The sequence below is a fragment of the Cyprinus carpio genome, chromosome B11 (assembly GCF_018340385.1).
Source record: "Cyprinus carpio isolate SPL01 chromosome B11, ASM1834038v1, whole genome shotgun sequence".
Classification (NCBI taxonomy): domain Eukaryota; kingdom Metazoa; phylum Chordata; class Actinopteri; order Cypriniformes; family Cyprinidae; genus Cyprinus; species Cyprinus carpio.
In genome coordinates this window covers 6,700,366-6,716,345 of record NC_056607.1, presented here as the reverse complement: position 1 = coordinate 6,716,345, position 15,980 = coordinate 6,700,366, and the positions used below count along the sequence as shown (strand labels likewise).

The window sequence follows — 15,980 nt, the reverse complement described above, 5'->3', positions numbered from 1 at the left end:
TATAACCGCAACATGCCATGGCACGGGATGACTAGTGGTTTGTATGTGTACTGCACGTCGACGCAGACAGCGACGAAGAAATATAAATGAAAACTGGAGAATAGCCTACGGCAGTGGTTCCCAATCCTGGTCCTGGAGAACCCCCAACACTGCACATTTTAGATGTCTCCCTATTCAAACACAACTCATCAGCTCATTAGTGAAGACTCCAAGACCTCAAATGTGTGTGTCAGATAAGAGAGACACCAAAAGTGTGCAGTGTTGGGGGTTCTCCAGGACCAGGATTGGGAACCACTGGCCTGGTAGGTCCAACGCAGAAGTATAAATCAGCCTTTAAAGTCATTTTTGGAGGAGTAATTTCTTAAAGTAAAGTCATGATTAGCATTTGCATTGTGGTTCATGCTAACAAAGTATCTGCACTTCCAGACAAGAATGGTGAAACGTGTCCCTGACTACATGAGAAGAGCAGAGGAGAAAGTGTGTAGACAGTGTGTGAAAGAATGCTTGTGGCAAGGACCAAGCCAGAGTGACCACTAAAAGCCCAGGATCGGGAGATCTGTCGCTATCAGTTTCCGTTAATTTCCGCTAATAGGCCCTGCAGTCATCCGCTAGCCAGAACTTTGGCCGTGTATAAGGGTAATTAGATTTTCTTTTTGGACCGTTCGCCGAACGCTTGTCAACAGCCTGTCACATCCTCGAAAATCCTCACAGTGACACAGCCTAAAAGCCATTTTTTGGCTGGGCACCAAAGCACCGCTAGGCACCAAGCATATGGCAAATAAAATAACACAAACTAAAACTAAAGAAGAAACAAAAGCGGCGGAATGCGGAAGAAATGTCCGACAGAAAACCTTTGTTATTCTGTTGGCCTGATCCAATCAGACAAACGTGAAAAATTCTCCTTGCTTTTGCTAGCGGCTAGTTTTATTTAGCAATTAGTCATTCCCTGATCACATTCCAGAGCCTATCAATGATTAACAAAATGTTGAAGCATAATAGAAGGATTTGCCTCGGGGGTCAGAACTTTAAATAATTCAAACTGTCATTTCAGGGTAAATACAGAAGCATTACTTATGTATTTATTCATAAAATACAGAAATAAATGCTAATCAAGTGGTCTCATTCTAAAAAGACAGCATCTGTGTTTCCTTTAACAAGAGTTGATCCACAGCCACTTATGAACAATCCTCAAAGAAATGAGATCTTGTACATCGATTCTGCCCCAGGTTGCCTTTGACTCTGAAACAAACACATGCTTTGGTGTCCAGAGGTGTTTGTTTTGACGAAAACATATCTGAAAAGCCTAAAATAGTGTGTGGGAAGTTCATGCTGTGAAGTATTAAGTCATTTATGAAAAAAAGTAATGATCAGTCCAAATAATCAGTATACATTTTTCCATTTTGAGATTTTTGGGATAAGCAATATATCCACTTCACCAATAAACAGAAGTGTTTTTTTTTTAAGCATATGTATATATACAGTGTTTTTATATATATATATACATACATACATACACACACACACACACACACACATACATACATACCACAAAGTCAGCAAAATGATGCACTCCACTGTGCTGAGCAAGAGCCTTTCTCTGTTGTCTTCACATGCTATCGGAAACTTCCTATTTCCCACTTATGAAGTTGTGATTATGAAAACGTTGCATTCTTTTCTGATAAAAATATCAGTGAACAGTGGTTTGTGAATGTTAATGCTTCGCCTAAATAATTTATCATATAATAATTTAATAATAATAATTTAACATAATTATAATTTAAATATATATATATATATATATATATATATATATATATATATATATATATATATATATATATATATATATATACGCAGCATTGCGTGATTAGTGAACGAATTAGGAGAGAGAACAAAACAAAACGCCAGTCACGAATTAGAAGTACAAACCGAGGACTTGTAAAAAAAAAATGTCAGAGGATTTCGATATAAACCAAGAGGAGACTGGTTTCCTTTGCTTAAGTAAGGAAACGTTGCTTCTTATAAACAAACTCGCGAGACTAGCATATCTCAGAGCTGCGCATTATTGTTGCTGCCACCATCGCTGCCATGTTGTAAAGAAGCTGTTTGTTTCATAGCAAAAAAACTTTATGTGGCCTTCCAAAAGAGGACACGACTAGAAATCAGTGGTTAAGTTGTATTTACAACACTGTTCCAGAGCAGTTCAACCCAAATATTCAGACGTGTGAGGCACATTTTATGGAGGACTGTTTCCTGATCCCGGGAGAGTAGACTACAATGCCAGCTGTTCTGACTCACAGTATGTAAGTACGTTTACATATTTAAAGAATTTGCCACTGAGGATTCAAACGCAAGTTATCAGCATAGAATAGCACCTCTTTTTATATTACCTCTCTCCGATCACAAATTCACAAATCACAAAATCATAACGAGGCGTGATGCAATGCAACGCATAAAAAGACAGTATAAGTCATTATAATCCGTAATTATGTCCCCACTGGATGCAACAAATGTCTCGTTTATAATGGGTTTTAATGTTTTTGTCTCGACGCTCCGGGAGACGGCATCAAAGTATGGTATGGGGTGTAAAATTTCCGTCACACGCTTTAGGTATTCAGCCAATCACAATGCACTGGATAGCTGGCCAATCAGAGCACACCTCACTTTTCAGAATGATAAGCTTTGTAAAAAATGTACGCGTTTTAAAAGGGCGAGGCATAGAGGAGAAACAACAATGTACAGTATGTGGAAAATATTGAAAATAACCTTAAATCGCATAAACACATTTCATTACACCAAATACACAAAATAATGCTCTTTTAAGCAACATCATATGACCCCTTTAAGAACTACATGCAAACGACAGTACTGATTGTTTTAGGCCTCGTGGGACCTTGAGTCACTGATGGTGATTTATGACACTTGTTCCACGTGGCATCATCTGCCCTAAATGTTGGGGTGTGGGATATTTCAAAGCAAAATGCGTGTGTGTGGATGTGTGTTAAGGTGGTTATCATCTTCTTTATTCTCCTCTCCTATACTGACTGTCTCCTCATCTCCTCTGTCACGCCTGGCCACTCTCCATTCCATTTCCCCAATGGCTCATCCATCGTCCCCTTCGGTGAGTGGCGAGCGAAGCCCGGGGTGATTAACTCAAGAAAGATGGCAGGACTGGCTGCGTAAATCCAAAGAGGTTTCAGGAGGAACACCGGCGCTTGTCTCCACATGAGGAATGGAGAACCGACCGGGCCAAAACCCTTCCTGGAAGCGTCCTATCCCGTCCTGCACTCTTCGTGCCATTTGAAAACTGAAGGACAGGCAGTATACGGAAAAAGAATTTCATGAAAAAGTATGGAAAATTCACAGCACTCCCAAGGGCATGAGAGTAGAAGCCCATCTGTCGGACATCTGGTCGGAGGAGCCCTTGTGAAAACGAAGTGTGCTAAATTGCATTCAGTGTGCACTTATAGTGTACTTCAAACCTTAAAAGTATTTTAACAAGCTGAACTTGCAGATAATATAATACCAATGAAATAAAGGCGTATTTTAAGTGTGCATAGAGAGAGCTCACTTTAATGACTACGTTGAGTATGCTTTTAAAAAGTGCACTTTGTAATAATGTCAAATGAAAAGTTGTACTTTAAAGTACATTTTAAATCTTCAAAGCACAGCAAGCAATGAAGTACACTTAATATGTGTTGAATGACATAGTGCTGTCAAATCGATTAATCACAATTAATCACATTCAAAATAAAAGTTTGTTTAAATGATATGTGTGTGTACTGTGTATATTTATACACATATACATGTATTTAAGAAATATATGTAATACATATTTATATATAATATAAATCATATACAAATATTAATCGATTTGACAGCACGATTAATTGATTTGACATTAACTAAACTACATGTAAAGTACTTGATTATAATTCTGACTGTAGAATGTCGGTAACCAAATAATAACGGGTAGCCATTGACTTCCATAGTATGAATAAATAAATAAATAAATAAATACACAAGTCAATGGCTATCGGTTATTTACCAACAACCAACAAAATTCAAAATATCTTCTTTTGTGTTCAGCAGAGGAAAGAAATCCATTCAAGTTTGGAACAACATGAGGGTGAGTAAAAGACAGAATTTTTTTTCTTTTTAATTTTTTTGGAAAAATGAGAAATTCTGTTTTCCATGGATTATGATCAATGAGCACTAAAGCTTTCAAGCTTCAAAAAGATGCGAAGCACAGCGGAATCATCTTAAAAGCAGTCCATAAGTCTTGCACACTATATTCCAAGCCTTCTGTAGTCATACAGCAGCTTTGAGTGACGAGCAGATTGAAATGTAAGTCAAACAGACCACTTTAATGATATTTTTATGGTGCTTTTGAGTCCTTTTTGAGGGTTGAAAGCTTCAGTCCCTGTTCATTTTAACTGCATGGAAAAGAGCAGGGAAAACAGAATGTCTCCTTTTGTGTTCTGCTGAAGAAAGAGAGTGATATGAGTTTGTAATGACTTAAGAGAGTGTCAACTAATGGAATTTACATTTTTGAGTGGACATGCAAGCATCAGTGCACCCTCATCTGCTGCGACCCAGTGCAGAAGAAGGTTATAAAAGGTCAAAGACAGCCAATTCAATCAGTAGTCACGCTGCTAACCCATCAACACTAGTCAAGGTAGAGTGAACCATCAAAGACACAGCAGAGCTAGAAAAGGCAATCACAGCTGTCAAGCAGCAAAGCTTTGAAAAAGTATTTCTACTTTTAGGTTTGATTTCATGCTTGTACATTGAACTGCCACTCGGCTGCTGTTTGAGCTTAACGTCAGGCAGATTTACAGCTCTTTGCGATGCTGATTGTTTTTAATACCACCACACAGAAAAAGAAAAATGTAAAGAAAGAAAAGTGGAAGACAGGGAAGCCACTGAAGACAGTTTTTAGAGACAATTCTTTTTTTCTCATCTGCACTGCATGTTCATCAACGGTCTCATCATATGATCATGGTGATTACACTACTGAATAGCGAATTAAAATGAAGCAGAAAGCCTTCAGAATCATCTCTAAAAGAGACGACTGAGTACTCTATTCATTGCCTGATTAGAAATGAAAGAAAATTGCTTCACGTGTATCTATTCTTAATCATGAAAATGTTAATGTCTTTTAAGACACTTATCATATTATATTACCAAAGCTAAAAACTGTAAAGTTAACCATTTTCCTTTCCTTATGTTTTTAGTTAGCCTTTAGCCTACTAGCTTAGCATACAGTTGTGCTAATCCATTAAGCGGTTTTATTTTTTGCTAGAACGAGATGCAACATTTCTGACACTGGTGTACACAGGATTTAATAATCAATGAATAAACTAAATGATAGGCAAAGAGACTTGTACAAAATGACTGATATTACATGATCACTGATTTTACACTGTTTGCAAAGTAAGTAGCTGCTTAGCCAACTCTATAATCTTGAAATGGATAAATTCTGTCTATTAATTGGCTTGATACATTGTGTAGTGTAGAGCTAAACTGTACAGATACTGACTTTGAACACCATCAGCTGATGAATGGTCAAATCAGCTACTTTACAATAGTCCAACGAGACTGCAGAGCAGTAACTGTCTACTATATAAAAAGAGAAAAAATATATATATATAAAAATGATTTGATTGCAATTTACATTTACAACATCAGCACATAAGTCTATGGAAGCCCATTTCTGCCAGAGAATAAAAACTAAAACAGGTAATTGCAACTTTTTATCGCACAATTCCAATATTTTTTCTCACAATTGCAAGTTCACATTTCAAAATTTTGACTTTTTTCTCAGAATTGCAAGATATAAACTTGCAATTGTGAGTTTTAAAGTCAGAATTGCATGATTAAGGTCGGAATTGTATGACAGAAACGAACAATTCTGAGAAATAGAGTCAGAATTGTGAGATAAACTCTCAACTCTGACCTTTAAGTTTATATCTCAAAATTCTGACTTTATAACAAGCAATTGCAAGTTATGTCAGAATTGTGAGATATAAACTTGCAAAACACAGAAGAGCGTAAGCCGCCTGCGTACTGCTCAGAATTGCCAAAATGGCGCTACGCTGATTTGGAGAGACACAGAGGAGAGGAATCGTTGAATAAAGTCGTTATTTTTGTTTTCTTCGTGTACAAAAAGTATTCTCGTCACTTCTTAACGTTACGGTTGAATCACTGATGGCAGATGGAGTATTCTGACGATGCTTTTCATACTTTTCTGGACCTTGACACTGTTATTTATTTGTCATTCTATGGGACAGTCTCAAAGCCTACCCGTTTTCATCCAAAATATCTTAAATTGTGTTCTGAAGACGAACAAAGCTTTTACGGGTTTGGAACGACATGGGGGTAAGTGAATAATGACAAAATTTTCATTTTTGCGGTGGAGTATCCCTTTGAGACAAGAGTTTTTTGGTGCACAGAATGCAATATTAGCATGCTAGTATCATTTCAGCAAAGACCACATGCTTTGAAGATCCTCACTATATCAGAGACCCACTGATTCAGTATCAGGGTAAAGAGACATGAAGATAAGTAACGTCAGGTTATTCCAAATGAGTTACATGATCAGAACGGTCATATGTGAACATGCGTATGTATAATGTGCTCATCTAATTCACTATACACACACACAGAGTGACTGTTAGGAGTGGAATAAATCAGAACGGACAGACACTGATCACAAGCCATTCTCCGAGCACACTCAGTACAGGTCTGACTGATGAAAGCACAGATATCTGGAGTGGCGGAAAGACAGCGGGAATCTTGCCAATTTGAGAAGAGAAGGGAAAAAAAAGAGAAAGCATTGTACTTTAAACAGCTTCCCTAGAAGTAAGACAAATTGGGCAGCGTGGTGCAGTCCGCAGGCTGCGTCTTGACTCGCTCTCTCTCTCTCAATGGAAGAGGCCAGCATCCTCCCATGCATTAAAGTGGAAAAACCAACTACACTGCAAAAATTTAATGAGAAGACTCACAACTCCGGCCTAACACTGGCTCACTGACACAACGCTCCTTGGCATGTGGTTATTTTCCCCTTATCGTCTTTTCTTTCCTCTTTTCGCTATAGTAACAGAGGAAATATCAAGGGGCTGTAACCGGCCCGGCCCTCTCAGTCGTGGCCTAATGCAACACTAATGCGTTGTGTCTGTGAAAATGGCCATTCTGAATACGCGACTGTGCTTCTCAGAAACGCCACGGCATTGCCTCATTTATACGGTCACTGAGAGACCACACACATCCACGCACAAACAAATAATTTGGTGCTGCAATTTCCGAGGCTGATGTGATATATGGAGGGTGTCTAATAGTTAGCCTCACTCCTTTTCCGCCTGTTTTTCCTGTTTTTTTCTTGATTTTTTCAAAAGGGGACAAATAGTGTGGTGCAAATTAAAAATACCAAAGGGAATGGACTGGCCTACAAAACCATTAGGCTACAATTCCCTGACTGACAAACACCCATCACACGGACAACATCACCCTAAAGGCTGTATCATTACAACCACAGCTCCCAACCTCCAAATTAAGGTTATTTCTCTGTTGCAAGCAGGTCTGTTCATGACAGCCATGCAGCCCATCAAGAGCTCTGGGATGAGACTGGCCTTTTACACTGATCCAGACTGGATTACAAAGTCTAAATCCCAGCCATTACCTTTCAAGAATAGACCGAAAAACTGGCATCAGATTACAAGGGGAGAGTTCTCCTTACAGGCCATTTAGAAGCAGGTAAAGTGGAAAGCGGATTTTGCAAAAGCGAATTTAAAGGTATAGTTCACCCAAAAATGAAAAATGATGAGCCTTCTTGTTGTTCAAAACCTGTATAACTTCTTCTGTGTATATTAAAAAAAAAAAAATAATATATAATATATATATATATATATATATATATATATATATATATATATATATATATAGTTTTTTTTTTACATCATACAGATCTGGAACCACATGAGTACAACTTTCATTGTACAGACAAATCAGTTTTTTTGACATCATACAAATCTGGAACCAAATGAGTACATAAATGCTGACCATATTAATTTTATTTCTTCTCTTTTTATATTTGATTTCCAGTTCAATCGAACAGGAAAAAAAGGCTTCATAGCTTCTTTAAAGAGTGGTTGAAAGGAAAAATTAATTTAAGGAGTATTGTGTGGGCTGGTGCTACAGTAATAAATGAAGTTTAGCACTTAGCGCTAGCGCTTTACTACGCCACAAAAGCCTTGATCGATCGCCTTGACAAACAGCAGAATTAATGCTGTGGATAATCTAAAGTAAAAGTCTGCACTGCGTAAATTTAGCATGCATCTTTTAAACCCAAAACTCACGCAAAATACTCCCCCTAGTGGTCAAAACGTGAACGTCTAAGTGTTAACGAATGTTGTTATGTTGTTGAGTTGCAACACCCACTGCGGCTCATGAAATTGTAATTAACTTCTCTCTCATTAATCCATCAATCACTTGCTCGATACAAAGAAAAATGAGCATGTTCCATTGTCTGGTTTCAGATCGCATTCATTTAATATCATCTTTGCTTTTTAGATGCGTGTTGGTCTTTACGGGCTAGCCAGGGGTCTTCGTTGAGAGGAAGAAGAACTGGCATTTAAATTGGAGAGGGCCAGCAGCCGTTATACGTTATTAATGGAGAGACTTTTACATTTGTTACTCCATACTCTGCTAATTATGACCTTAGAGAGGGGGACGGGGGTAAGCAGGAGAATGAGGTGCTGGAGGAGGGCCGGGTTATGTGCAAGGAGAATTAGCGCTTAAGTCTCCCAGCGGCTCAAAGGTTTCTTTCGTCTCCTGGCAAACTGTTCCAACCCGCGTTCCTGTGCCAAATGAAAATCTTTTCAGAACCTCCAATCTGGGTGAGGGAGAGAGTCAGAAATAGAGAAAGAGTGAGAAATAAAAGTGTGCCAAAAGCAAACATCAAGAAAATCTGAGAGACAGTGGAGCCAAAGTACACATCTTTGGTCTCCTGCCTACAACCACTACAACTTTCAATGAGGCGAATCGTTATCGCTACCAAATTCGTATCAGGCTCACATTTCAAAAAGTGGTGCGCAATAAGCACAGAGAGCTGTTGCTGTGCATCACGGTATTGCTGTAACAATCAATGCTGCAGAATTCGGCTTTCCAAAGACCATTTAGCAAAGCGGCACATAACAGAACAAACAAACAAACAAGTAAAAATGAACTTGAACAAAGCCAATGTTTATCCAACTGTACAGGATTAGGAGCCCAACAACAAAATAATGTTATCACAATTAATATTTTGTCCAGATTTACAGTACCACCCTCTTTTCTTTGTTGCACTCTGTACTGTAAATAATTGAAAAAAAAAACAACAACAACAAAAAAAAACAACTTGACTTTGTAATGTTTACAAAAGTTAAAGAGGCAAAACTCAATTAAATTACACAAGCACTAAAACACTAAAAACTATATGCTCACCAGTGCTATTTTAGTATCACTGAGATACTATTCTCATTTCTCATTTTTATTCATTTTGTGAATAGGTTTTTATTTTGTTTTTTCGTTTCAAAGTTTTAGTAGTTTGTCATTTTAGTAGTGTATATACAGTTTAGTCTTCATAGTTATTATTACTATTATTTTATGCTTTTAAAGTTATTTTAGCACATTAATTTACACTAAATGAAATGTCTTGTAACAAGCTGAAATAATTTTTCATTTTTAATATTTTGTTTTATTTCAGTTGCCATTTTTTTTTCAAGATCTTTTTGGCTTCAGTTTTTGTTTTAGGGTATGATTTCACAACAACAATGTACTAAAAATATAAATGATTTTTCTTTGCATTTTTGAAAAAAAAAATCATCAAAAAAAAATTAAACGATCCCTGTTCACACAGATCAGCAAAAACTACTTAAACTATATTATGCATGCCAGGCCAGTAGGTGGCGATGTCACTTTGTAAAGAAACACTATGCACCTGTGCACATACCTATGAACACATAATACATTTCACATGATGTCTCCATTTTCAAAAATTTATGGACGATAACGGAATCGTTTTACAAAACTTCAAAACTTATGTTTTCTGGCCTCCAAAACGCTGTTGTCATGTAAATGGACAAATTGCATAGAACACTTTCCATATTCAATTGAAAATGGTTTAATGTTAGTTAACTGTAATAAACCTGATGCTCGAGGTCTTCTTTGAAGAATGTATTACAAAGTACCCTATGCATCTGATATACTGGGTTGTGCATTTTTACCACAGGAGCTCTTTGGCCAGTTGAACTATGATTGTTTATTTCACTGTTAAATTGACGTCACTTGTAGAGGTTATATTACGTAACATAGATGCAGGTTAAAATTTCATTGAAAGGACCAAAAGTTTGGATACACTACTGTAGGTAAAGTATAACATTTAACTTTTTGTCTCCATGGTAATACCATTATCCAAAAATATAGCATTATATGACTGGTGTTAAAATATAAGGACACATCCATTTTCAAGTGGAAAGTGTGATTCTTTGCATGCTGGGTTCATTATCTGCATTTATTTTTGTCTTTAATACAGGATTTACCAGCATGCTTCATGAATGTCCACTTCATTTGGTGGTTGGCACATACTGTGAGCTGTGGTTGGCAGTGGAGATGAGGAGAAAATGTACCAGCATGAGAGCAGACACATATACGCTCTTTCAAACACACAGACACGTCTGCCTTCACCAAGACTATTAAGGTAAACTAGGGATGAGTCCTTCACTCAAGAGCCCTAATACTCCTTGAGATCCATTCATAACATCTAACATAACAACAACAAGAGGTAGAAATTTTATCACTTAATAATTCTGAATAATTCAAACAAATTACATGCAAGAACTCAAGACTGAACACTTTGTATATAAAGCAAACCATCCACAATAATCAAAGCTACAATATTACTTTAAAATGTTTTTTTTCCTGTGATGAGAAGCAGAATTTTCCTCATCCATTATTATAGAATCATCTGATTCTTCAGAAATCATTTTAATATAAATAAAATAAATAATAAAAAAAGACTACCCATATCAATAATAGAAATGACAAATATTTAAATAAACACATATTTCAATATATTTATTTTTTTAAATAAATTTATATCATTAAATAAATTAACCAGTTGCAAGTGAAATTGGAAATATATTCGGATATCATTTCTGACTGTATATTTGCACAGAAATCAAACCACTGCGAAAAGCTTATACATAAGATAGCATCCAAATTGAGTCAGTGCTCTTATTTCCTCCATGTTGCTGGTTCTAATCACACACAGCTTTAGTCTAGATACCAATACAGTGCACACTGAGCAAACGCGCTTACAAACTCTGGCAGAACGACCCCACGGCAGCCTGACATCACCCCACACGTTTACCCGTCCGCACGGCCCTATCTTTTAATCAATCTATTAGAGGAGCCAGGCAACGATGACAGGCTTCATGACTGATAAAGTGACCTGGCGAACATTACAGCAGTTTTGGTCACCCAGCTGGACAGATAACGTCCTGAGCGGAGAGAGATGATAATGATGATAATGTTGTTACACGGGCCGCTAGTGCATCCAGTCCAGCCCAAATGTCAGCTCCAGCTATCTCACTCCTGAGACTCTACCCCCCATCTTAAGTGCCCGTCGTTTCTGAACGGACATTTAGCAAATTATCCTTTTCTATTAGACACAGAAATGGCTCCTCGCCCACATAAAAGGAAATCGGAAAGGCAGGAAGTCTGATACCTCTTAAGAGATTTGAATTATCATTGTGCTCGCCAGTGCGTGGCATGCTATTCGTCATGCGACAGAAATAACCGTCTTTTCCTCGGTATCGCCGGCAGTTTCTACACCGTTTGGGTGAATCCTCAGAATTCTGCATGGTAGGTCAGAAAAAGAGTGGACAAGAAAAGAAAATTTCTATTGCTTCCCTGGTTTGATTTACACGCCATAGGGTTTTTTATTTTATTTTATTTTTTAGCTAGTTTCACCATGTATCACTAGTTCAGCTTGATAGCTTTAAATTACCAGGTGGAAACTGCGCTAGAATTTGCTCTTCCGTACTAGTCATCCATTGCTCCACCGGCTACATCAACCGGACTATAGAGAGATGAGAATTGCCTGGGGCCAACAGACGTCCCGTTGAGAGATCCTTCCCTCCCTCTCACTTCCTCTCTTGCACCGTCAGCAAACTGGCCATTACTGGAGACTCAAGTGTGCAGACACTTGTTTCCCACCGGCATTACAGAAATAAATAAAGTTGCGCTATTTTCCTTTTTCCAGCGCGCATGTCACTGTTGCAGTGGCGGCGGATACAGAGCCCGCTTGTCTTTCCGCAGCAGTGGTTCTGCTAAGAACAGGTCTATCAGACACAGACAAGTGAACAAATGTCACTGAGCTTAAAAAGACCCATGTCTGGGAAAAAAGGCAGAGAGGGCAGGAGAAATGACAGGAAGCAAACGGAACGCATTAAAGTTGGCTTTTGTTCTACGGTAGCTTCAATTCTCCTCCACTTCCGACTCTAGAATTTGAAGCGTGTGCCTTTCTCTTGGAGAAATCGACAGAGACAGTACGATGGACAGAAAAACATGCTGCGACAGACACGAGAGAGAGAGAATAGCAAACAGAAAAACCGACATAAGAGATTGTCAATAATGTCCACAACCTTGAGTCAGGCATTTGCCCTTTGGTGACAATGTGTTATTCATGGAACATTCATCACGGGCCTGATGAAATCTCTCGGCTGTTTGAGATGCAGAAACTTAGACACTTTATCTCACTGTCAGCGCGCAAGTGCTCGCCCCAATGTCCACCGAGTCCCTGAGCGCCCTGCTCTTGTAGCTTTGGATCACACAGAATGTGAGATGAAAACTAGTGGCAAAAGAAAACAATAGAAAAACCAGAGGACATTCTGACTGGTCCAGTATTTGAAGTGAGTTTTCTAAGAAACCATAAAGTCTTGTGTAGAATGCGGCGTTAATTAGATTATTCCTGCAATAGTGATTAACTGCGAACAAAGTGAAATATTATTACATGTGCAAAGCGATCACCATTTACTAAGACAAAACCATCAAGCTGCCCAGAAGTAGGTCAGCTATAGTGGAAATTTATGTGTTGAGATGTATCCGATGGAAAGATGAGAGATAAACACAATATGTTCTGGTATTATAATGAGATTTCCGAACACATGGTAGTTTTGCATGCACGCATGCACTTAAAAAATGCAATACATAGCGCAGATGCAATCTGCAAACCATGTTATATTTCATTTGTATGGAGCGGTAAAGCTCTTAAGCTTTTCTTGTTTATGAATATGGCTTTCTTGTCACTTGTCTGTGTAGACGATGTCATTTGGTTAAAAGAGCACAAACAGTCCCTGCACTGGTTGTGTTTCCATAAGGTTTGATTCGAAGACCTGAGAATGTCATACTCTCTGGAATTATACATTAGATTTGACGCCTCTAGTGTTACATAAAATCTCATGCAAATATGCAGAGCTTATCAGTCTCCTCATGGTTGAAATGGCTTGTGCATCTAAGACTCACTTCCATTTCTGGCTGCTGTCTATCATCACAGCAAACCTGAAGAGCCTGAGAGATCCTCACCTATCACTCAAACACACTCAAGGTCATCCTAAACTAGATGCCGACAAATATATGTGTATAAGTGGCAATCTCAAAACCCGGACGAGCCCCCAAAATCAGAATCTTATGGTTTTCTGTAAAAAACACTGTTAGTGTGCAGCGAGTTATTGTGTGAATTCATATTCAAGGCTTCATCCCTACTCCCCTAATCCTACTGAACATCAGATTTGAATCATCAATAAATGACCAAATTAATGACAATTAAAGTGATTTTTGAGCGCCATATGCATATCTTCTATGCCGAACGACCAAAAATAATACAGGTTATTTTTGCCCAAAAACTGATATACACAAATATTGTTTTATGACTTTTGACACAATAATAATAATAAAATACTGTGACCCTATAATAAAAAATAGTATACATTATGAATATTAATATAACAAAACACTTGTGGTTATTATAAGTATTATTATTTTATTATACAGTATATAATAATAACAATAAATTTAATGGAAGCATTTTTGGAAATGTTTAACTATCAAGATTGAAATGCTATGCGTTGCTCAGTTAAAAACGAATGGGTGTAAAAAAAAAAAATTAATAAAAAAAAAGGTTTTGAGGAATTGTGCAAACAATAAATTCAAAAGTATTTTACTTCTAAACAGTGTACACCCTGTAGTGTAATGTTGTTCTTAAGAGACCCATCAAATGGTGCCACCCGATTTTAAAGAACCAATAACAAATGTGAACCTATAAAAATTTTGGCCAAGCCAATAATCGACATATCTGTAATATTACATGCACAAATATCTTTTAAAAAAATCCTAGTGTGACTTTCCCAAGAGAAAATGCCTAAATCACGTAAAAAAAAAAGTAAGGTAAGGTATGAAATGCTGCTAAGTTATACTTAAACTAGCGATGACTTAACTCTATTGTGCATAATAATTATTCAAACTGTTCAAATCAGCAACGCCTGCAGAAAGACATCGTCTAATGCCTTTCCTATAACGGGTTTCAGTGTATTGTTTAAAAATATCGGGTCTGCGCGCGTATAACGGCAGATGTTTATCTGTAGAGACTGGAATATAAACAGACATGAACGTTACAGTTCTGTGTTAGATCGTTCCTATTTCACGTTTTAAAACTGGGAAAAAAAAATATCCGATATAAAAAGCCTCGCGTGGTTTTAACTGTGAACACGGGTTGTTGCCACATTACGCAGTCAGTGTAATAGGTCGTAATGCTTGATGGGGCGATTTGAAACATAATTTTATCCACCTCAGATCCAACTTACCGGGATGACAGTGTGCCCAGCGGAGCACGAGCGAGGAGAAAAGCAGAGGCGGAATCCACCAGCAGCAGCAGCGCGGTCGCAGTAGCCTCCGCATGTCACACTGTATACATGGAGATCTGGAATAAGGCAACTGTTGACAGAGTTATCCTCCTGGTGAACAAAAAAACTCCCACAAACAAGCAATGCAAACGCACTGGACGCGCTTTAATGTATTTCGGCCGCCTCCTTTAAGAAGTCCTTTGGAGAGATTTTTTTTTCTTTTCTTTTGAAGTTCGACCGAGCCAAAGGAAACAGTTTTTTTTTCTTCTTTTTTCTTTTCTCTTTCTCTCTCTTTCAGATTGCTGAGCTTGTAGTCCAGAAGAAAAACATGTCAAGGGGACAGTGGATTAAGAGAGAGATGTTAGAGGAGCAGTAGTCCATGCATCAGGCTGAAAACATAGAGACAAGAGTTGGAGCGGCTCTGGAAGCTTTCCATTCCGCCATCCAGGAAGTAGCGCATGAGCTGAAGTCTGGCAGAGACTTTAAAACAGGCTTGGAAGAGAGAGAGAGAGAGAGACGGAGAGAGGAGAGAGAGTGCGTGAGAGAGAGAGGGAGAGGGAGAGAGAGAGATCCGCCGGATCCTAGCGCCGAGCGCGTAACGGAGCTGGGGCTGTCGTCAGTGTGTGATGGACGCACAAAGGCGCTCTCCTTCTCTCGCTCTCCCTTTATCTGGGATAAAACCAAACACTTCAGATAACATCAGTAATAAAATCACTGCATGCAAGCTCTGTGTCTTATCAGCGGGATCTTCTACATGGAGAAGAGTGTTGCATGATTCAAAATGTATATAATTTCACAACAAAGAGAAAAAAAAAAAAAAAAAAATATATATATATATATGTGTGTGTGTGTGTGTTTGTGTGTGTGTGTGTGTGTGTGTGATCATCATGTCATTCTTTTTTTCACAGCCTATAGTGTTACATGATTCCTTCAGAAATCATCTACTCGATAAACATTTCTTATTATTATCAATTTAACAAAAAGCTGTACTGCTTCATATTTTATGATGTATATCATTCAGATGTTTTTTTTAAAAAA

General features: G+C 37.9%; 1 protein-coding gene across 1 annotated transcript in view; it reads right to left on the bottom strand.

Annotated features, from left to right (window-relative positions):
• LOC109098790 (receptor-type tyrosine-protein phosphatase gamma-like) overlaps positions 1-15,438 on the bottom strand; it is a 234,184-nt gene extending 218,746 nt beyond the window's left edge. Inside the window, exon 1 of the mRNA XM_042733681.1 lies at positions 14,904-15,438. Coding sequence (XP_042589615.1) covers positions 14,904-14,997 — 94 coding nt within the window. The 5' untranslated portion in view covers positions 14,998-15,438. The remainder of the gene's footprint in view (positions 1-14,903) is intronic.
• Between the last annotated feature and the right edge of the window lie 542 nt (positions 15,439-15,980).